This window comes from Cherax quadricarinatus, chromosome 39 (assembly GCF_038502225.1).
Source record: "Cherax quadricarinatus isolate ZL_2023a chromosome 39, ASM3850222v1, whole genome shotgun sequence".
Lineage (NCBI taxonomy): Eukaryota > Metazoa > Arthropoda > Malacostraca > Decapoda > Parastacidae > Cherax > Cherax quadricarinatus.
In genome coordinates this window covers 5950735-5975482 of record NC_091330.1, presented here as the reverse complement: position 1 = coordinate 5975482, position 24748 = coordinate 5950735, and the positions used below count along the sequence as shown (strand labels likewise).

The window sequence follows — 24748 nt, the reverse complement described above, 5'->3', positions numbered from 1 at the left end:
ACACTACAGTTTTTAAACTGCAACATTAACACCCCTCCTTCAGAGTGCAGGCACTGTACTCCCCATCTCCAGGACTCAAGTCCGGCCTGCCGGTTTCCCTGAATCCCTTCATAAATGTTACTTTGCTCACACTCCAACAGCATATCAAGTATTAAAAACCATTTGTCTCCATTCACTCCTATCAAACACACTCACGCATGCCTGCTGGAAGTCCAAGCCCCTCGCACACAAAACCTCCTTTACCCCCTCCCTCCAACCTTTCCTAGGCCAACCCCTTCCCCGCCTTCCTTCCACTACAGACTGATACACTCTTGAAGTCATTCTGCTTCGCTCCATTCTCTCTACATGTCCGAACCACCTCAACAACCCTTCCTCAGCCCTCTGGACAACAGTTTTGGTAATCCCGCACCTCCTCCTAACTTCCAAACTACGAATTCTCTGCATTATATTCACACCACACATTGCCCTCAGACATAACATCTCCACTGCCTCCAGCCTTCTCCTCGCTGCAACATTCATCACCCACGCTTCACACCCATATAAGAGCGTTGGTAAAACTATGCTCTCATACATTCCCCTCTTTGCCTCCAAGGACAAAGTTCTTTGTCTCCACAGACTCCTAAGTGCACCACTCACTCTTTTTCCCTCATCAATTCTATGATTCACCTCATCTTTCATAGACCCATCCGCTGACACGTCCACTCCCAAATATCTGAATACATTCACCTCCTCCATACTCTCTCCCTCCAATCTGATATTCAATCTTTCATCACCTAATCTTTTTGTTATCCTCATAACCTTACTCTTTCCTGTATTCACCTTTAATTTTCTCCCCTTAATGGGAGATAAATACATACACACATATATATATATATATATATCATGACATTATACAAGATGCACTAAAGAGATAAATTTGTGGTGATAACATGGAAAATTAGATGTATATTTGGGATATTTGCTGTTTAGAGTGACATCTAAACTGTAGTATCTGAGTGCTGAGGCAAACACAGTGATAGTGTGAATGGTGAAACTTTTTCTTCTTTTTTTTTGGGGGAGGGGGGGGGGGGTCACCCTGCCTCAGTGGGAGACTGCCAGCATGTTTTTTTTTTTAAGCACAGTACATAGGAAATTAATAGGGTTCTCAGTGATATAAAATAGTATATTAAAGTTTATCATAAAAATCAAAATCATCATCAGAACCATCTTCTCCTGCACTGACACCATATGATTCTGAATCAGATGCCAAGTTCAGCTGGAGAGCTGCAGGTGCATGCATTTTGTTGTGAGTAATTCCAATTCCAGGCTTGATAATTTCCTTTGGTGATTCTGGAACTGGTTGGGAACGTAAGCCGCCTTGTGAGGACAATTGACGAGGCTGAGCTGGAGGAGCAGCATCAGATGGCTGATCTGTATATCATATTGCTAGTGTTATTATACATATAGTATTGGCAAAAAATTATAGCTAAACCCATTTGGATCATTCAGAGCTTTGCATATTATAAAATCATTAAGCCATTTAAAATTAAGTGATCTAACAAACAGCTTCCTGCTCAAATGAGATGACCTGTAATAAACTATGTAAATTTAGAAATGAAAAGGGAAGGCGTATTACTCCAGCTATGCTACAGTAATTTATTCTTCATGAGTATTACCACAAGCATTATATTTAAACTGCAGGTAGTAGTTTTTATTCAAATAAATATGTAATTGACTGTGTTTTAATTAATTTTTCAAGAGAAACTGAGATAATGGCATTTGAATTGTGGGCACTACATTATTACTGTATTATTACATTTGTGGGGAAGCCATAAAAACATGTGGGGTATACAGTGCTTGAGAAAAGGGAGGTAATCAGGTTTGATACAAGGGAAATGTAGCTTTAATTTCTTAGATCAAGACCACTTTACTGGCATCTAGGCACTTCCCTAGAAAGGAAGCGATACAATGAATGACTGTCTTCAAGGCAGCACTAGCTATTACCATTAAAACCTTGTCTGAATTTATTTCTAGAAGCACCTATAATTTTTAGGACTAGGCTATGACAGATCTCTACACTGTACTTTGAAAGAGGTGACAAGAGGGTAAAATGGAGGCTGAGTGTTTTAAACAATCATTACTATACAGTATTTCCCCTCAAGGAAGGTTCCTTGATGTTGGTGAGGGGCTCTTGATTTAGGGAATTGGATCTGTGCTCCAGTTCCCCGAATTAAGCCTGAATGCCTTCCACATATCCCCCCCCAGGCGCTGTATAATCCTCCGGGTTTAGCGCTTCCCCCTTGATTATAATAATAATATACAGTATTTAAGAGTATCACTGTATGACTTGCACAGGTTCATTTTTTTTTTTGTGTGTGAATTTATTAACAGTTAAAGGTTTAGTGCTTAGTTGTGATTATAATAATAATATTAATAGATAAGAGGGAGGGAGTATTTAAGCGAGTCTGTATATCCTCTACATGCTTGGTACTTAATTTTTTTTTCAAAGAGCTGGCCATATCCCGCTGTGGCAGGGTGACCTTAAAAGAAAAACAAAAGTTTTTCTTTATAAATTTAGCAATTTATACAGGAAAAGGCATTACTAGCCCCTTGCAACAGCATTTCAGTCGCCTCATATGATGTGCATGGTTTACGGAGGAAGAATTCAGTACAGTAGGACTCCTGTATCCATGGGGGATACGTTTCAAGAATCTGCCACGGATACCAAAACTGTGGATAGTAAGAAACCCTATATATAAGTCCTACATATACTTATCATAAAGTTCAATTGATAAATTATGCACAATAAGTAGAGAATTATAACTTTTTCACTGATGACTTCTTTTGCGCTTTGAAGAACAGCCAGCTTCTCTACTTTTGCGCTTTGGGGCTATTATTATGCAAATTTAAGAGGTATTTTTTGGCCACAGTAAACCGTGGATGACCAAAACCATGGATACCAAATCAGTGGATATGGGGTTCTACTGAATTAACACACGTACAGTATAATAATATTAGTAATCATGAGCCTAAGTCTTTAAACGATAATGAGACATGATACGTATTTTATATTTAATGACAAGTTTATTGCTGAATTATACCATTTTCACAAAAAAACACTAAGGGAATGGAAAAGGTAGTGAGAAGATTACAGTTCAGAAAATATATAGAGGCAGGAGAAACCATAGCTGCAGTTAACTCTCAATGAATCAGACTAAGAGGGAAGGAAGTGGATGGCCTGTAATGGTGACTGTGGTGAAAAAGTTTACTTAGGTACAGGTACATATAAATGCAGTTACATAGTTGCTGTCTACCAACCTATGTAGTAGGCTGGTAGACAGCAACCACCTGGAGAGGTACTACCATCCTACCAAGTGAGTGTGAAATGGAAACCTGTAACTGTTTTACATGATGGTAGGATTGCTAGTGTCTTTTTTTCTGTCTCATAAACAAGCGAGATTGCAGGCATGTCTTCCTACTTCTACCTACACTTAGGTCACACTACACATGCATGTACACACACCCCCTCTGGGTTTTTTCTATTTTCTTACCAGTTCTTGTTCTGGTATATTTCCTCTTATCTCCATGGGGAAAGTGGAACAGAATTCTTCCTCCGTAAGCCATGCATGTCGTAGGAGGTGACTAACATGCTGGGAGCAAGGGGCTAGTAACTCCTTCCCCTGTATACATTACTAAATTTAAAAAGAGAAACTTTTATTCTTCTTTTTAGGTCACCCTGTCTCAGTGAGACATAGCCAGTTTGCTAAGAAAAAAAATTATCATACATAGCAGCATATGTAGATTACCTAGGATAACCTAAGAAAGTCAGACAAAGTAACTTATTTCCATTGGGGTCCTTGAGAGGAGTTGTAGTGATTGTAACAATGGATAATTCTGTAATCCACTGACTTTGTCTATTGTTTCCGAATCAACTGATGCATGACCCTTATGGGTTTAGTTCTAAGTTTTATTATAATAATTCTGAATCACTTAGGTAGTAGGTTGGTAGACAGCAACCGCCCAGGGAGGTACTACTGTCCTGCCAAGTGAGTGTAAAACGAAAGCCTGTAATTGTTTTACATGATGGTAGGATTGCTGGTGTCCTTTTTTCTGTCTCATGAACATGCAAGATTTCAGGTACGTCTTGCTACTTCTACTTACACTTAGGTCACACTACACATACATGTACAAGCACATATATGCACACCCCTCTGGGTTTTCTTCTATTTTCTTTCTAGTTCTTATTCTTGTTTATTTCCTCTTATCTCCATGGGGAAGTGGAACAGAATTCTTCCTCCGTAAGCCATGCGTGTTGTAAGAGGCGACTAAAATGCCGGGAGCAAGGGGCTAGTAACCTCTTCTCCTGTATATATTACTAAATGTAAAAGGAGAAACTTTCGTTTTTCCTTTTGGGCCACCCCGCCTCGGTGGGATACGGCTGGTGTGTTGAAAGAAAGAAAGTAAAAGGATAAACTTTAGTTTTCCCTTTTGGGCCGCCCTGCCTCGGTGGGATACGGCCAGTGTGTTGAAAGAAAGAAAGAATTCTGAATCAACTGATCAAGTGGATTTTTTCTTGTTTTACCCCAAACCCATTAAATCAAAGGTTTACTGTAATGCCCTCCACTTCCATGGATCAAACTGAGTACATCCCATTCCCTTATGGTTTAATGCTTCCCATAAATATAATAATGCTGTAATACAATCAAGTCAGGTCCTTAAAGTAAATGGAATCACATTCATATTTTGTGAATGCACAAAATATGCATGGTAGGGACATACGAAAGATGTTACGAGGTGACAATCTCCTAAGTATACCATGATAATGAATAATTATCAGTTGTTGCTTCATAAGGGATCTCCAAATAAAGGTATGTATTAGGAGAAAACTGAGGAAACATAGGGGTAACTACTATCCCTTCCCACCCTGAAGACTGGCTGGCCTACTGCCTTATCTCCACTACAGAATGTGACCCTTCAAGGACCCTTGAAGAACTCTTGATTAAAGGAGCTAGAGCTATTCTTCCCTTCCTTGGAATGAATTGTATTACCTCTAATTCCCCAGGCACTACATGATCTCTATGCATCAAGTACTTGCTCAAATGTAATTATAATGAAGTTAAAGATTATTAATGGACACAAAAAGGAGCACGAACCATATTTTTTTTAACATACTGGCTGTCTCCCACTAAGGTGGGGTAACCCAAAAAGGAGGAAACATTTCCATGGTCATTCATTCAGTCACTGTTTTCCCAGAAGCTGACATCCCAGATCAAATGATCCTCTGAATTGCAACATTCTCACCACTCCTTTAGAGTGAAGGCACTGTACTCCCTACCTCCAGGACAAGCTTAGCTAACTGGTTTCCTTGAATTCCTTCATAAATGTTACTTTGCTCATACTCCACCAGCATATCAAATCATAAATTATTATTATTATAATCAAATTCAGCACTAAACACTCCACTAACTCCTGTTTAACATGCTCGCACAACCTTATTGGTTGTCCAAGTCCCTAGCAATCAAAACCTTCCTTACTCCCTCCATCCATTCCTTCCAATGATGACCCCTACCCCTACCTCTCTAAATGTCCAAACCACCTCAACAATCCCTCCTCTGCCCTCAGATTATTTAAAAAGAAAAGTCTGGGTGCAGTGAAGGTATGTTGGAAATCAAAGTTTGGCGTGAATATTATAGATGATTACCATAAGGAGTGAAGAAATTAGAAAATGGTTTGGTGGTATGAAAGGTATAATTCAGGAAGTCAAGTTCATTTCTACTACAGTATTCTAATAATGAATCCCACGAGCCATTTAGTATAAAGATTGTGATAAATAGGAAACATTAATCATACCTTTTTTATTTTTCAATGCTGCTTGTATGGCTGCCTCCACACTGTCAACGCTGTCTGTATCAGTTTCTGGTGGTTGAGGCCTTAGAGATGGGATGCTGGATGCAAATGGCTTGAATGTTGATCTATTAATGGTGCAAGAAAATAAATTATTTAATATGTATGTATTTTAATATGTATATATGTATGTGTGTTGGGGATTTCAATGCTAAAGTGGGTAAAAATGTTGTGGAGGGAATAGTAGGTAAATTTGGGGTGCCAGGGGTAAATGAAAATGGGAAGCCTTTAATTGAGCTATGTGTAGAAAGAGGTTTGGTAATAAGTAATACATATTTTATGAAAAAGAGGATAAATAAATATACAAGGTATGATATAGCACGTAATGAAAGTAGTTTGTTAGATTATGTATTGGTGGATAAAAGGTTGATGGGTAGGCTCCAGGATGTACATGTTTATAGAGGGGCAACTGATATATCAGATCATTATTTAGTTGTAGCTAGTGTTAGAGTAAGAGGTAGATAGGACAAGAGGAAAATGGCAACAACAAGTGAGAGAGAGAGGTGAAAGTGTATAAATTAAGGGAGGAGAAAGGTCGGGTGAGATATAAGCAACTATTGGCAGAAAGGTGGGCTAGTGCAAGTATGAGTAGTGGGGAGGTTGAAGAGGGTTGGAATAGTTTTAAAAAATGCAGTATTAGAATGTGGGGCAGAAGTTTGTTATAGGAGGGTGGGTGCAGGAGGAAAGAGAAGTGATTGGTGGAATGATGAAGAAAAGGGTGTGATAAAAGAGAAAAAGGTAGCTTATGAGAGGTTTTTACAAAGCAGAAGTGTTATAAGACAAGCAGAGTATACAGAGAGTAAAAGAAAGGTGAAGAGAGTGGTGAGAGAGTGCAAAAGGAGAGCAGATGATAGAGTGGGAGAGGCACTGTCAAGAAATTTTAATTAAAATAAGAAAAAATTTTGGAGTTAAACAAGTTAAGAAAGCCTAGGGAATGAATGGATTTGTCAGTTAAAAACAGAGTAGGGGAGTTAGTTCACAAATAACCCGCACATAAAAGAGAGAAGCTTACGACGACATTTCGGTCCGACTTGGACCATTGACAAAGTCACAGTGTGACTTTGTCAATGGTCCAAGTCGGACCGAAACGTCGTCGTAAGCTTCTCTCTTTTATGTGCGGGTTATTTGTGTATTGTTCCAGTCATGGTATTGTGCCTTTTTTGTTATTTAGGGGAGTTAGTAGATGGGGAGATGGAGGGAATATTTTGAGGAACTTTTAAATGTCGACGAAGAAAGGGAGGCGGTATTTTCATGCATTGGCCAGGGAGGTATAGCATCTTTTAGGAGTGAAGAAGAGCAGGATGTGAGTGTGGGGGAGGTGCTTGAGGCATTACGCAGGATGAAAGGGGGTAAAGCAGCTGGAACTGACGGGATCATGACAGAAATGCTAAAAGCAGGGGGGGATGTAGTGTTGGAGTGGTTGGTATTTTTGTTTAATAAATGTATGAAAGAGGGGAAGGTACCTAGGGATTGGCAGATAGTGTGTATAGTCCCTTTATAAAGAGATTGTAAAAATTATAGAGGAATAAGTTTACTGAGTATACCAGGAAAAGTGCATGGTAGGGTTATTATTGAAAGAATTAGAGGTAAGACAGAATGTAGAATTGCAGATGAGCAAGGAGGTTTTAGAGTGGGTAGGGGATGTGTAGATCAAGTGTTTACATTGAAGCATATATGTGAACAGTATTTAGATAAATGTAGGGAAGTTTTTATTGCATTTATGGATTTAGAAAAGGCATATGATGGAGTGGATAGGGGAGCAATGTGGCAGATGTTGCAAGTACAGTGGACCCCCGGTTAACGATATTTTTTCATTCCAGAAGTACGTTCAGGTGCCAGTACTGACCGAATTTGTTCCCATAAGGAATATTGTGAAGTAGATTAGTCCATTTCAGACCCCCAAACATACACGTACAAACGCACTTACATAAATACACTTACATAATTGGTCGCATTGGGAGGTGATCGTTAAGCGGGGGTCCACTGTATATGGAATAGGTAGTAAGTTACTAAATGCTGTAAAGACTTTTTATGAGGATAGTGAGGCTCAGGTTAGAGTGTGTAGAAGAGAGGGAGACTACTTCCTGGTAAAAGTAGTTCTTAGACAGGGATGTGTAATGTCACCATGGTTGTTTAACATATTCATAGATAAGGTTGTAAAAGAAGTAAATGCTAGGGTGTTTGGAGAGGGGTGGGATTAAATTATGGGGAATCAAATACAAAATAGGAAGTGACACAGTTACTTTTTTGCCAATTATACTGTGCTTATTGGAGATTCTAAAGAAAAGCTGCAAAGGTTAGTGGACAAATTTGGGAGTGTGTGTAAAGGTAGAAAGTTGAAAGTGAACATAGAAAAGAGTAAGGTGATGAGGGTATCAAATGATTTAGATAAAGAAAAATTGGATATCAAATTGGGGAGGAGGAGTGTAGAAGAAGTGAACGTTTTCAGATATTTGGGCGTTGACGTGTCAGCGGATGGATTTATGAAGGATGAGGTTAATCATAGAGGTATATGTGGAGACAAAAAATGTTATCTATGGAGGCAAAGAAGGGAATGTATGAAAGTATAGTAGTACCAACACTCTTATATGGGTGTGAAGCTTGGGTTGTAAATGTTGCAGCGAGGAGGCGGTTGGAGGCAGTGGAGATGTCCTGTCTAAGGGCAATGTGTGATGCAAATATTATGCAGAAAATTCGGAGTGTGGAAATTAGGAGAAAGTGTGGAGTTAATAAAAGTATTAGTCAGAGGGCTGAAGAGGGGTTGTTGAGGTGGTTTGGTCATTTAGAGAGAATGGATCAAAGTAGAATGACATGGAGAGCATATAAATCTGTAGGGGAAGGAAGGTGGGGTAGGGGTCGTCCTCAAAAAGGCTGGAGGGAGGGGGTAAAGGAGGTTTTGTGGGTGAGGGGCTTGGACTTCCAGCAAGCGTGCATGAGCATGTTAGATAGGAGTGAATGGAGACGAATGGTATTTGGGACCTGACAAGCTGTTGGAGTGTGAGCAGGGTAATATTTAGTGAAGGGATTCAGGGAAACCGGTTATTTTATACAGCTGGGCTTGAGTCCTGGAAATGGGAAGTACAATACCTGCACTTTAAAGGAGGAGTTTGGGATATTGGCAGTATGGAGGGATATTTTGTGTATCTTTATACGTATATACACTGTACTTCTAAACTGTTGTATTCTGAGCACCTCTGCAAAAACAGTGCTTATGTGTGAGTGAGGTGAAAGTGTTGAATGATGATGAAAGTATTTTCTTTTTGGGGAATTGGATCTGTGCTCCAGTTCCCCAAATTAAGCCTAAATGCCTTCCACATCCCCCCCCCCAGGTGCTGTATAATCCTCCGGGTTTAGCGCTTCCCCCTTGATTATAATAATAATAATAATAATTTGGGGATTTTCTTTCTTTTTGGGTCACCCTGCCTTGGTGGGAGATGGCCGACATGTTAAAAAAAAAATAGTATGTGTATGTACTCACCTAATTGTATTCACCCTGCTCCATGAGCTTTATCATACCTCATCTTAAAGCTATGTATGGTTCCTGCCTCCACTACCTCACTTGCTAAGCTCTTCCACTTCCTGACTACTCTATGACTGAAGAAATACTTCCTAACATCCCTTTGACTCATCTGGGTCTTCAACTTCCAATTGTGACTCCTTGTTTCTGTGTCCCCTCTCTGGAATATTCTGTCTCTGTCCACCTTGTCTATTCCATGCAGTATTTTGTATGTTATCATGTCTCCCCTAACCCTCCTGTCCTCCAGTGTCATCACACCGATTTCCCTTAACCTTTCTTCGTAGGACATTTCCCTTAGCTCTGGAACCAGCCTTGTTGCAAACCTTTACACTTTCTCTAATTTCTTGACATGTTTGACCAGGTGTGAGTTGATGAATTAGACACATGTACAATTCTTGGGTAACTTTATTGAGGAAACATTTTGCCACACAGTGGCTTCATCAGTCTATACAAAGGAGAAATGTGAAGAACAGGAGGAGAATGAGGTAATCAGTCCCTCAACCATTCATCTACAATCCTGTCAGACACTTGGGATCTTAATACTTGGGAATTCTTCGCTTGCCTAACCCTTGGGCACGACCTACTTCTACACTGGACAAATGTGACACCACCTACGACTGCTGCACCTCTCCTGCCTATGGTATATAAGCTACTTCTCCGCACATATGCTGTATTCTATTAAAGATTGATGGACTGACCACATCGACTCAAGGTTGAGGGACTGATTACCTCATTCTCCTCCTGTTCTTCACGTTTCTCCTTCGTATGGACTGATGAAGCCACTGTATGGCGAAACGTTTCCTCAATAAAGATACCCAAGAGTTGCACATGTGTCTAATTTATCAACATGTCGTTTCTCTGAACCGTTCATTTACAGGTATGGGTTCCAAACTGGTGCTGTGTACTTCAGTATGGGCCTGACGTACACAGTGTATAGTCTTGAACGATTCCTGAGGTACTGGAATGCTATTCTCAGGTTTGCCAGGCGCCCATATGCCGCAGCAGTTATCTGGTTAATGTGTGCTTCTGGTGACATACTCGGTATTATACTCGCCCCTAGATCTTTCTCCCTGAGTGAGGTTTGCAGTCTTTGGCCGCCTAGCCTATACCCTGTCTGCGGTCTTCTTTGCCCTTCTCCGATCTTCATGACTTTGCATCTGATTGGGTTAAATTCTAGGAGCCAGTTGCTGGACCATGCATCCAGCCTGTCCAGGTCTCTTTGTAGACCTGTCTGGTCCACATCTGATTTAATTCTCCTCTTTAACTTCACATCATCTGCAAACAGGGACACTTCTGAGTCTATCCTTTCCATCATGTCGTTCACATGTACCAAGAATAGCACTGGTCCCAGGACTGACCCCTGTGGGACCCCGCTCGTCACAGGCGCCTACTGTGATACCTCATCACGGACCATGACTCGCTGTTGCCTCCCTGTTAGGTATTCTCTGATCCATTGCAGTGCCCTTCCTGTTATATGTGCCTGATCCTCTAGCTTCTGTACTAATCTCTTGTGAGGAACTTTGTCAAAGGCCTTGTTGCAGTCCAAGAAAATGCAATCAACCCACCCCTCCCTCTCATGTCTTACTTCAGCTACCTTGTCATAAAACTTTTAGTAGGTTTGTGACACAGGATTTGCCTTCCATGAATCCATGCTGGTTGGCATTTATACTCTTGTTCCATTCCAGGTGCTCCACCACTCTCCTCCTGATAATCTTCTCCATTACTTTGCATACTATACACGTCAGTGACACTGGTCTATAGTTTAGTGCCTCTTTTCTGTCTCCTTTTTTAAATATGGGTACTACATTTGCCGTCTTCCATACCTCAGGTAGTTGTCCAGTTTCAAGGGATGCGTTGAAGATTGTGGTTAGTGGCTCTGCTCCCTCTCTAAGGACCCACGGAGAGATGTTGTCCGGTCCCACCGCCTTTGAGGTATCAAAGTCACTTAGGAGCTTCTTCACTCTTCTTCAGTTGTGTGTATTTCATCCAACACTTGTTGGTATATCCCTTGTTGGTGTACCCCACTGTTTTGTCTTCCCAGTGTCCCTTCAGCCCCCACTGTAAATAGTTCACAAAATCTTATGTTGAGCTCCTCACATACTTCTTTGTTATTTCTTGTGAGCTCCCTACCTTCTTTCCTCAGCCTGATTACCTGGTCCTTGACTGTTGTCTTCCTCCTGATGTGGCTGTAAAGCAGCTTTGGGTCAGACTTGACTTTCCATGCTATGTCGTTTTTGTACTGCCGCTGGGCCTCCCTCCTCATCTGTGCATGCTCGTTTCTGACTGATTGACTAATCTCTTTATTTTCCTGAGTCCTTTGCCTTCTGTACTTTTTATATTCTCTAGCACATTTAGCTTTTGCATCCCTACACCTTCTGGTAAACCAAGGGCTCGTTCTGGTGTTTCCATCATTTCTGTTACCCTTGGGAACAAACCTTTCCTCTGCCTCCTTGCATTCTGTTGTTACATAGTCCATCATTTCGTTTACTGACTTTTCTACCAACTCTCTTTCCCACTGAACCTCCTGCAGGAAGGTCCTCATACCTGTGTAGTCCCCCCTTTTATAGTTTGGCTTTACCCTTTCTACTTCTGTTACCCTCTCCACTTGTAGCTCTATGATGTACTCAAAGCTCAGAACCATGTGGTCACTAGCTCCAAGGGGCCTTTCATATGTGATGTCCTCAATGTCTGAGCTACTCAGGGTGAACACAGGATCCAGTCTTGCTGGTTCATCCTCCCCTCTCTCTCTGGTAGAGTCCCTAACATGTTGGTGCATGAGGTTTACCAGTACCACATCCATCATCTTGGCTCTCCATGTTTCGGGACTCCCATGTGGCTCCAGGTTTTCCCAATCAATCTCCATGTGGTTGAAGTCGCCCATAACCAGTCACTTACTCCACTCGAGTGAGCTCTTCTTGCCACCTCATGTTCCATGTGTGTCAGCATTTGTGGAGATTATATAGTAAAGCTGTTACTTGACATGAACAAAACAATGTATCCATATTAACAATGCCACAATATGCTTATGCATGACATTTAGGATCCAACAATAAATATTCAATGAAATTTACCACAATTATAATTTTTAAAGTTCAATGTGTTTAATCTTTGTATAAAATATTTGGAGAATTGTGTAAACTCTGCTATGGGAGAAGAAAATTTATTATTGCAATACTGTGTATTTCCCATTGGTGGTGACTCTCTGACAGCATATTTATATTCTAAAAATCCATGTTATCCTTTAATACAATTCTGGAATTAACTTTTTTTTTATTAAAGAATGACTGTATCTTTCAGTAATATCAGATGAGAAAAAGAGTGGGAGCACCAGAAGGATGACTAAGATTTTCAGTCCCAACTTTCTTGGAGGGTATGCATGAGGTGTGTTCACCCATAGAGGGCCAATAACTTGGTCCCCCAACTAGTAATCACAGGATTTTGGGGATTCCTTGGGAAGACTGCCTTGCACCCTTTAATCCTTATATGAAGGGTAGTCAGGTACAGGAGATGGTTTAGTACCCTTAACAGTTGTAGAGGGTAGTTGTCTCTTTTAGGGAACAGCTGAAGCCCTTACCCTATCCAGGGGTCACAACCCAACACTATTTGGTAGCAACACTTAAATGCCTTACTCCACACCCTAGGAAAAGAGCTTGACACCTCGCCTATATTTTTTTTTTTTTACTTTAAGATAACTAAATCCACACTTTATTTTTTTAACTCATCAGCCATCTCTCACCAAGATAGAGCAACATGAAAAGAAGAAACACTTTCACCATCATTCATTCAATTGTCGTCTTGCCAGAAGCGTGCCAACTTCACAGTTTGAATAACCCTCTGAACTGCAATACTCCTGCTACTCCTTCAGTGTAGGCACTATACATCCTACCTCCAGGACTCAAGTCCAGCTAACCAGTTTTCCTGAATCAAAACATAAAAAAACCACTTTCCTCCACTCACCTCTATCTTACATGCTCATACATGCCTGATGGATGTTCAGGCTTCTAGCACTCATAACTCCCTTACCCATTCCCTCCAACCCTTCCTGGAATGGCCACTACCCATACATACCTCTACCCCTGATTTATATGCCTTTTCTAATTACATGTATCCTACTTTGTTCCATCCTCTCTATATTTCCAAACCACCTCAAGAACCACTACCCTGCCTTTTGAATAATACTTTTGGTAACCCCACACCATATCCTAATCTCCAAGCTGCAAATTCTCTAAATAATATTCACACCACACACACTGCCCTTAACATGACATCTCTACTGCTTCCAGCCTCCTCCTCACTGCAATATTTAAAACCCACATTTCACACCCATATAAGATTGTTGGAACCACTATACTCTGGTACATTCCTCTTTGTCTATTTTTTTAACACAACAGCTGTCTCCCACTGAAGCAGGGTGACCCGAAAAAGAAGAAACAAAGTTTTTCTTCTTTTTCCATTTAGTAATTTGTCTATTATATACAAAATAATTATAAATTGATTTGTTGTATTCTTAATGTTTCACCTTTTTGCTCTTTTTTATTTATCACTTGTTCAGTTTGCTGATTTTTTTTTAACCAGGGAGCAGCACTAAACCCATAAGGGTCATAAAGTACCTGGAGAATGAGAAGCATATACATACACAGTACTATACTGTACCGTACATGTCAACTGATTTAGAGGGTGTACAAATTTGGGGTGGATGGAAGGAGTGCAAAGTACACTTTAGGAAAGGTTAGAAGTAGGTAGAGGCAAGAGGTCTTCAGGATCTAACATAATGTTAAAAATATACATGATAATACAGTATTTATGAAAGACTTCAGGCAAAATCCTGGTAATTAGAGTAAAATTTCTGTCTACCGATTAGTGGATAAAGGATTGAGCCTTCACCACTTTGCACTGAATGAGCCACATGAATTTAGCATTTCACATAAATGAATAAATATGAAGGGATTCAGTGAAACTGGTAAACCAAACTTGAGTCTTGAAGGTGGGAAGTAATACAGTTCTATGAAAGCATTTACAAGTCAAGCAGAAATACTGTAGTTCATTAGGAAAGCTAATGAGAAAGTGACAGTGAATGTGCATTTTCTTTGGGTGACCCTACCTTGCTGAGCAGTGACCTGACATACTAAAACGCCCATCGAGAAGATTCCATAAAAGAATGGAACGAGGCAAGAGATAACTTGACAGTGTTAATAAATAAAATAACAAGGAAAGAAAATCACGCTCACTAAATCTATTTCAAAAAACTAGTATAAACTAAGCAATTTAAAATTACCTTGCTGACTGAGTTTGCTGCTTAGAAACAAAAGAAGACATCTGTCCTTCAACTTCGTCACTTTCACTCTCTGTGCCCAGTGAAGCTGCTGCGTCACCTAGTGTGTTCCCTACCAGACTTCTGTATGCTGCTGTAGCTGTTAATATTAGCGCATGGATTTAAAGACAGAATTATTACTCAACCTTTTAATTATTATGCTAGAATTTATAGTTTTATTTTACTGTCAATTCAGCTAAAAAGCATAAAAAAATTGCAACACTGAAGAAATCCTCATACAATATACTTAAAATAAGCAACACACTATATAATCTATTATTTATGGAATTAATTACCAGTAATTATACAAATAATGAATAATTATAGATGTTATGTATGGTTTATACAAGTTGAACTGCATTGCCGGCTTGATCCAAGGAGAGGGGTAGCTCTACTTTCTTGGATCAAGAGCCCTTTACTAGCATTTGGGCACCCTTCCCCCTTTTAAGGATGATATACAGTAAAAAGCACAGTGATGAAAGAGGATATACAGTACAATTGCCTCACCTGTAACTACTACATCACGATCAAAGAAATCTGAATCCTCCTCCTCCTCTTGATTCTCTGCTGACACTTTTAAATGCAAGGCTTCTGCTATTCCAGATTCATTTTCATTGGTGTTGTGAATATTATTTCTTTCTCTGTGAGAATGTTGATCTATTTTTTCTGGAGAGGTTAATTCTGAAGAACTTGATTTACTTTCAACAGACTGATGTGATGTCTTTTTTAATTCATCTTCTCTTATAAGATTACTTGGTTCTTCTTTTATGTGAACTACAGATGACTGTGGTGCGTCTACATCAGCTTTCATTACTGTCGAGTCCATGGATGCTGTTAAAGCAGTGTCACAATGCTTTTTCTGTGATGCTGTTACTATATTATTGTTGTTAGTTATGGCGTCAGAAGAGATGAGGTTTACTTGGCAGGTTTCCTTGCTTGGTAAAGCAGACTGAGCATCTTTGGTGACATGTGATTTATTGGTGTTATCATTGGTTGAATGTGCAGGCAATTCACCACCATCACAGGCAGGCAATGATTCATTACTTATTCTCTGATATCTGTTTTCTTTGTTTATATTCAAAGTTTCTGCAAAACATTTATCTCCCAAGGAATTCGCAGTTGAGTCAGTTAATTTTTTTTCACTGTCAATAATAATACCACTTGCAGACATATCTACATTTTCCTTTTCATTTTCTGAAGTTTGCTCCTCTCCATTTAAGTCACTGGTGCTTAAGTTGGAATTTAGTAACAATGGTTGATTATTTAGGGCATTAGACAGTTGTTGCTCAACTGATGCTTCCTCCTCTTTGGCATCAATATTTGCATTTTGATTTTCTTTGACATTTTCCAGCACAGAGTGAGTGGATGCTTTCTCAATGGTGTTTCTTCCTGAAATCTGAACTTCACATAAATTATATTCACTCTCATTGGTTGTTTGCATGGGAGTTTGATGCAAAATTTCATCATTCTTCATAACAGATCCATGACCTGAAACTTCAGATAGTTTAGCTTCTAAAAACTGAGTATGTGTTAAAGACTTGGGAGATGAAACAGATTCTGGTAAGCTTAGCATTGCTGTCACTGCAGGAATTTTAGATGAATCATATTGTGAATTTATAGAAGATGGCAGGGTTGGGTTTTCTGGTAAATGTGCATGACTTCTATTACCCATTTGATTGCACTGTGTTCTACTAATAGGATTCTGGAGAGGATTATTATGTAGTTGTTGACTGTGTAAGTCCTGTGTAGTAAGGTGATCAGGAATGGAGATATTTCGAAGTGCAATACTTTCTGCATCACCAGTAACTAAATCTTGTGAAGGCTGCACTTCTGAGAAAACATTATGTAGAGAGTGATTAGTTTCCACATGACTTACTGGAATAAAGCTATTAAAATCATGTGGTGCAACAACTGCATTCTGACTTTCATTCAAAGGTTGATTAACATCTCCAGATGGTGTGGTATCAATTATGTCAGAAACAGAATTTGATTGATCATTTATATTTCCCAAATGACAATACTGAGCAGAGGAATTAAATAAGTTAGTGGCTCCACTTGTCACTGCAGCTGGAGTATTAGTATAAGTTCTTTCTCCAGTGTGTGGACTTGTGAAACGTATGGATGTTTCCTTTTGACCAACAGTTTGAAGGTGAATTCCATTTGGGTGCAACAACTGCTGTTCATATGCTGGGTAATTCATATACACTTGAGGTAAATAACTTCCTGGAGGCTTTGTAGGTTGTTGACTGGAGGTGGATGAACTAGATGAAGTAATGGGAGAAATATGAGACTGCAGAACAATGACTGGTTGGGAGGTAGGTAGGCTAGTGACAGGAGTGTAGGGCTGCTGAGAAACATTCCTTCCAGGTGCTCCAACTAAAATAAAAAATAAAAAAATTGGAAGGCTCTTGAAGGCATGTGTAACAAAATATAAATAAGAGTGCAAGTGTTCAAATAACAAACACTTATGTTATCACAATTTTTCATATTGCACCTGTATATCCATTTTATAATATTTATCTTTTTACTGAAAAATATGACTATGTATATTGGAGTGGATTTCCTCTATTCTGTTCATAATACACATACAGTACACTACTGTATAAACGTTTAAAAATATACCAGAAATGTTATAAACAATGCAAAGGTGACATTAAAACAATATCTAAGATGGTTAACACAAACTCACTACCATTACAGTATGCTCCTCACTTAGCAATGAATTCATTTACCGATGTGGTCTTAGGAATGGAACTTCGTCATTAAGTGAGGAGAGGCTGTATTTATTTATACAGCAAAGTGTATATGAAAAAGTTTGATACAGGGTTTAAAAATAATTCAAATCTCCTTACCTGAGTTTTGAAAATAATGGTACTTATCACCTTGTATTTTGTACTGAAGATCACTGTAAGTATTGGCTATGTGCATCTCATACTGTCGCTGAAAGAGAATAAAGTCATTTTATTTAGCAAAGAGAAGTGTTGACGGAAGCATATATTCAATGATAAACTTGATTTAGTCTTAAAGGGATAATTTTATTATTATAAATGTGTACCAGAGAAACAGAATTTTTCCTCTGTAAGACATGCATGTCATAAGAGGTGACTAAAATGCTGAGAGTAAGGGGCTAGTAACCCCTTCTCCTGTATATATTATTAAATTTAAAAAAGAGAAACTTTTCTTTTTCTTTTTGGGCCACCCTGCCTCAGTGGGATACGGCCGGTTTGTTGTAAGAAGATAGCAGTCAAATATCGCCATTCTAGATATGCTGCTAATACACTGTATTAAAATTCAGATAATAACAACTGTAAGCACAGTACATAAAACGTGTAACTTGAAAAACTATATTCACCTCTAATCAATGGCGTAATAGTGCACAAATTATGTGCAAAGTCGAACACAAAGAGTAGTGGTCAACAGAGTTAAATCGGAAGCTGCCATAGTGAAAAGCTCTCTTCCACAAGGCACAGTACTCGCCCCCATCCTGTTCCTCATCCTCATATCAGACATAGACAGAGATGTAATCCACAGCACCATGTCATCCTTTACAGACAATACTAGGATCTGCATGAGACTGTCATCTATTGAGGACACGGTTAACCTCCAAGAAGATAGAAACCAAATTTTTGAATGGCAATGGAAAACAATATGATGTTCAATGCAAGTATACTAGAAACTCTGATTATACAATAAAGTGGAAAAATAATGTGAGGGATCTTGGAGTGGTAATGTCTGAGAATCTCACTTTCAAGGATCACAACAGTGCCACGATCATAACTGCAAAGAAAATGATAGGATGGATAATGAGAAAATTCAAAACAAGAGATGCCAAGACAATGATAATCCTTTTCAAATCACTTGTTCTTTCTAGGCTGGAATACTGCTGTACATTAACATTTCCGTTCAAAGCAGGTGAAACTGCAGATCTAGAGAGTGGACAGAGAACCTTTACTGCACATATAAGTTCCATCAAACACCTTAAATAATGGGAACGCTTAGAAGCACTTGACTTGTACTCGCTGGAACGCAGGCGAGAGATATATATCATAATCTACACTTGGAAAATCCTAGGAATGGTGCACGTAGCTGCACACAGAAATCACTCCCTATAAAAGTAAAAGTCTGGGCAGGCAATGCAAAATACCCCCAATGAAAAGTAGGGGCGCCACTGGGCCCTGGACACCATAAGTGTCCAGGGCCCAAGATAGTTCAACAGCCTCCCACCAATAGGCCCCTGGCTGCCTGCAAGAAGGATCTGGACAGATACTTAGTCAGTGCTGGATCAGCCGGGCTGTGGCTTGTACGTTGGACTATGTGCGGCTAGCAGTAACAGCCTGGTTGACCAGGCTGTGATCCATCGGGGAGGCCTGGTTGTGGACCAGGCCACGGGGGCATTGATCCCCAGAGTACCCTCTAGGTAGACTCCAGGTATACATACCTATAATAAAGTTTAATTAATAAATTACAAGCCATAAGTCAAGAATTAGCACTCTTAGGCCTTGAAGAACTGCAAGCATCACTACCTTTGCATTTTGGGGCCATTATTAAGCAAAATTAAGGGTTATTTTCAGGACATGGTAAACCATGGATAACTGAAACCGCGGTAACCAAATCCACGGATACAGGGGTTCTAGTGTATTATAATGTGTCAAATAATCCCAGTCATACATTTTAAAAATTATACTGCAACGAACCTTCTTTTGTCTCAGTCTCTCTGTATGGGCAGCCAGCAAATCATGTTCTCTTCTCAATGCATCAACTTGAGCAAGCAGACTCTGGTAGCGCTGTGTTGCTTTGAGCTCTTCTTGTACGAGTTCCTTCTGCACCTCCTTGATTTTATCTTGCAGTTCTTCATATCTGATTCATGTGAAGGCATTAATTACTTTAGTGTTGTTATGCATAATTCCCACATTTATCAAGCCTATTCTAATTTTATTTAGGTGGGAAAGAATAAGTGAAGTCAATATACAGTGTATACATATATGTGTGGAGAAGCACTAAAACTGTAGGTGTCATACAGCACCTGGGAATGAGAGGTAATCAGGTTTGATCCAATAAAGGAGAGGGTAGATCTAGTTCCTTGAATCAAATCCCTTCACCAACATCAAGGCACCCTCCTGAAAGGTGAACTAAGTCTAATAAGACCTAATATGAAATCAGTATTATTATTATTATATTCATGGAAAGAACTAAACCTATATGGGTCATACAGCACCTCATGTCAGATGGGGGGGGGAGAGGGATGAGAGGGCACTGAGGCAAAGGTGTTAAGTGAAGAGCATCTGAAAGGCTGATGATTATAGCTTATGAAGCAAACCACAGTCAGAAAATGATAATGTTAGCAGCAAAGGTGAGGCCATCATAAAGGAGGGTGGACAAAGCAAACATGTCATGGCACTGGAGAATTATTATCATATTCATAGGGGAGCTCTAAATCTATAAGGGTCATCCAGTGCCTGTGGGAATGAGAAGCAATAAGGTTTCATTGAAGGAATGAGAGATCAGGTCCAATTCCTTGGATCAAAAGCTCCTCACCAGCATCAAAGAACCTCCCTTGAAAATAAGAGCATCGTAGACAGCATCATAACTTGTACAGTACTTCAATATGATGCTCTAATTGAGCAATTTATTTTATACAAACATTTTTTTCTAATAAACTTGAAGTTACCTTTTGTTCCTTTTGTGAGTCTTCATCAGAATTTGCTTCTCTAGCTGAAGGCGATGTATTTCCCTGAAAGGGAAGAAAACATGATATAACAGCAGTATTTTCTGAAACAGAATAACAGTAATCAGTGATCTAACTAATATTACTCTAATACAGTGATGAATGGTATTAAGTAAACTTAAAATAAAATTACCAAAGCACTGCTGAAAAAGACAGGGTAATAAGTGAAGAAAGATTATTACCACTATATCTTCACAGTTAAAATATTTATTAAATAATTTTACCGTAATTTTCAGATTTTAATAGCTAATAAAGTTTTAATTAAGAACAATTCAGCATACCTTTCTCTTACAGCTTTCTGAATTTCAGATATCTGATGATAATATTCTCCCATGTCACCCATTTTTCAGGATCATGTAAAGTGACCTTTAAAGAAAATTGTCAAAGTACTGTAGCACTGTATATATAGAGTGCAGACTAACCACTGTGAAAAAAGTGAAATTCCAAGTGCTTTCATGATTTCTCACATTATCAAGAAACTAGTTCCTTGATAATGTGACAAATCACAAAAGTGCTTGGAATTTCACTATTTTTACACATTGGTTATTCTGCATATTGTGATATCATCTGTTTACTGTAATCTTATTGCACATAAATAAAGTACAATACAGTAAAAATTTGCATTAAAATATTTCATTGTGCATTGTAATTACATGTGTAATAATAATAATTAATGAAAAATAAAATTAAGCTTAAGTTTACATTTGATAATCCACAATGAAATTTGGCCCGTGCAAAAATATGATCAATTATAATTTCCCACCACCCTGGGTATTTAGTTTCTAAACCTTTATCAATTTCAGATCAATATATTTCAAACTGAATCTGTAATTATTCCTAGTTACTCATACTGTAGCTCAATACTGAGATAAGTTATCAGTACAGTACTATTTTCTAGTGAATAATTTTGTGTAATGATCTTCCCTGTGAAATGTGGAGGAATATAAAGTGAAATTTTGGCTGAAAAGTTTAAACAATAAAATAGGAGTCTTAACCTTAGACTTACAATACAGTATCTGTAATAATTTAAGATTAATTAAAAAAACAAGTACTGTTTTGCATAATAAAGTAAATATATATAAGTACATGTATGTATAAAAGATGGGGTAGTCAGAGAAGTAGAATACACAATACACAAATAACCCGCACATAAAAGACAGAAGCTTACGACGACATTTCGGTCCGACTTGGACCATTGACAAAGTCACACTAACAGAGGTGGAGCAGGACGGCTATATATAGGCAGGAAGAGGTGGAGGTAGTAGTAGTGGTAGTAGTAGTAGTACAAGAATTGTATATAATACCGACAGGATGAAATGACACATGCACAACACCCGGGGTTCCCCACCGTAGACGTTTCGCCATCCAGCCAGCCACTGGATGGCGAAAAGAGAAGTAGAATATTCAAATATACTCAAGGAAAAAATCACTATATTTTTCCACGAATCCTTTATTTACATTAGGTAAACTTTATTTAAAAAATCAATGAAAGATTTTTCAAATTATCACGTTAATTTAAACATAACCTAAACTAACGAAAATAACCATAACCAAAATTATTATAATAATCTTGTATGGGTCCTTAAGTGTTGCATGGCAAAGGATAAATGAACAGTACAAGGAAAAGAAATCAGAAATGTCGAGGATGAGCATAAAGGGAAAAACATGTTTTAGTTAAAAATCATACGAGGGGAATCTGTCAAGGAGGGTGATCAAAAATTAAAACAGCATGCTCTCTGACAGCATACTCTCTGACAGCATACTCTCTGACAGCATACTCTCTGACAGCATACTCTCTGACAGCATACTCTCTGACAGCTCACTCTCTGACAGTATGCTCTCTGACAGTATGCTCTCTGACAGCATACTCTCTGACAGTATGCTCTCTGACAGCATACTCTCTGACAGCATACTCTCTGACAGCTTACTCTCTGACAGCATACTCTCTGACAGTATGCTCTCTGACAGCATGCTCTCTGACAGCATGCTCTCTGACAGCATGCTCTCTGACAGCATGCTCTCTGACAGCATACTCTCTGACAGCATGCTCTCTGACAGCATACTCTCTGACAGCATACTCTCTGACAGTATGCTCTCTGATAGCATACTCTCTGACAGCATGCTCTCTGACAGCATACTCTCTGACAGCATGCTCTCTGACAGCATACTCTCTGACAGCATACTCTCTTGACAGCATGCTCTCTGACAGCATACTCTCTGACAGCATACTCTCTTGACAGCATACTCTCTTGACAGCATACTCTCTGACAGCATATTCTCTGACAGCATACTCTCTTGACAGCATACTCTCTGACAGCATACTCTCTGACAGCATACTCTCTGACAGCATACTCTCTGACATCATACTATCTGACAGCATACTATCTGACAGCATGCTCTCTGACAGCATACTCTGACAGCATACTCTCTGACAGCATACTCTGACAGCATACTCTCTGACAGCATGCTCTCTGACAGCATGCTCTCTGACAAACAGGACACGTCGTCAAAGCACATGAACTGTCAGCTCAGAATAACACCTGGGTCAAAAGAATGGAAAGTGTATTTTTTTTAGAATTACCAACAATATGTTAGGTAAAAAGGACACAAATGCAACTAATGTGACATTTTACTGTGGCAACGTTTCGCTCTCCAGGAGCTTTGTCAAGCCATTACAGCTGTAATGGCTTGACAGAGCTCCTGGAGAGTGAAACATTGCAACAGTAAAATGTCACATTAGTTGTACTTGTGTCCCTTTACTTAACACAATGGACAGTAGAAGGACAATGTTGGGTGTCCACCAAGTGTCAATGGAAAAAAGATGTGTCACCAGTATACCTAATGGCAGTGTCTACTCTCCTGGCAGTGGGAATGATCAGTACTCACCTATTTGTGGTTGCAGGGGTTGAGTCACAGCTCCTGGCTTTGCTATTTGTGGTTGCAGGGGTTGAGTCACAGCTCCTGGCTTCGCTATTTGTGGTTGCAGGGGTTGAGTCACAGCTCCTGGCTTCGCTATTTGTGGTTGCAGGGGTTGAGTCACAGCTCCTGGCTTCACTATTTGTGGTTGCAGGGGTTGAGTCACAGCTCCTGGCTTCGCTATTTGTGGTTGCAGGGGTTGAGTCACAGCTCCTGGCTTCGCTATTTGTGGTTGCAGGGGTTGAGTCACAGCTCCTGGCTTCGCTATTTGTGGTTGCAGGGGTTGAGTGACAGCTCCTGGCTTCGCCTCCTCACCGATTGCTACTGGGTTTCTTTTCTTCCTGCTAAAGGCTATTAAAGACTATTCATATGGCAATCAGGTAGCAGCCAATTTATAGGTTAAGTTTGATTAGTGTTAAGTTAGATATATGTTGAAAAATGCCAATAGAAGACCCACTTTTTTTTAATTTTCACGGGGGGAAACTAAACCTATAAGGGCCATATAGCACCTGAGAAATGGGAGGCATCCAGGTTCGATCCAAGGAAGGGGAGGCAAAATCTAGTTCCCTGGATCAAGAGCCCCTCACCGGCAACAAGGAACCTCCCTTGACGGGGTGAAGATACCCAGACGTTCCACGTGTCTTATTTATAACAATAATATTAGTAGATGGTCTCCTTCTTCAGGATACACACACTTCACCTTGAAGTTTCTTCTCCTGGTGATGACTGCAGGAGTCGTCAAGTGTTGTCAAGGTTGTCAGTTATTTAGTGTTCACAGCCTCCCCCTGACACCAGTTTTGTTTACACTGGTGGAGTGATGTTACCATGGCAACCACGTATATACGCTGTCCTCACAGGTTATATATACAATAGAATATTATGAGAAGTATGAATAAAAAAAGACACAATTTTCATGAATTTTTATACGGCAGGGTTTAAAAAATATTTTTATGTATGTAAAAATAAAGGGGCTACAAATAAATGAAGTTGTATATGGATTTATATAATTATAATTGTAATTGGCATTGAGTTAAAGCTTGAATCATTAATTAGCACACTTTACCTGAAAGTATTATATAAATACGGCATAGTATGCGAAATATGTCAAGTTTGCCTGAAATTATATACATTCTTTAGATCTTACATTAGTATTGAGCTCCTCAAATTATAACACTTTTCAAAGTCACATCCAAAATATATCGTACTTATTATAAAAACTTTTTATCAATCCATTTTTTTTGTGAGAACAAGGTGTGACAATATCAAATTTTATTTTACTCCTCACATTAAAATATCTCTCAAAAATCCATATTTAAAACACGTCGTGATGACCACAAAAACCACCTCTTATTACTGCTATTTATTATAAAAAAAACCAGGTGTGGCAAAAGCGAGT

General features: G+C 39.2%; 1 protein-coding gene across 3 annotated transcripts; it reads right to left on the bottom strand.

The window, feature by feature from the left end:
- Positions 1 to 1058: 1058 nt before the first annotated feature.
- LOC128696300 (uncharacterized) lies at positions 1059 to 24179 on the bottom strand. 3 transcript variants are annotated; one of them, XM_070092307.1, is made up of 9 exons: positions 23323 to 24179; positions 20718 to 20802; positions 20380 to 20442; positions 19406 to 19568; positions 17564 to 17651; positions 15219 to 17087; positions 14676 to 14811; positions 5830 to 5951; positions 1059 to 1410 (listed from the first exon to the last, which is right to left on the bottom strand). In XM_070092307.1, the coding sequence occupies exons 2-9, from the start codon at positions 20777 to 20779 to the stop codon at positions 1166 to 1168; spliced, it is 2748 nt and encodes a 915-aa protein (XP_069948408.1). In that variant the 5' UTR covers positions 20780 to 20802; positions 23323 to 24179; the 3' UTR covers positions 1059 to 1165. The 3 variants fall into 3 exon arrangements, with proteins under 3 accessions (XP_069948408.1, XP_069948409.1, XP_069948410.1); XM_070092308.1 differs by lacking the exon at positions 20718 to 20802; XM_070092309.1 differs by lacking the exons at positions 20718 to 20802; positions 23323 to 24179 and adding an exon at positions 19735 to 19828.
- Between the last annotated feature and the right edge of the window lie 569 nt (positions 24180 to 24748).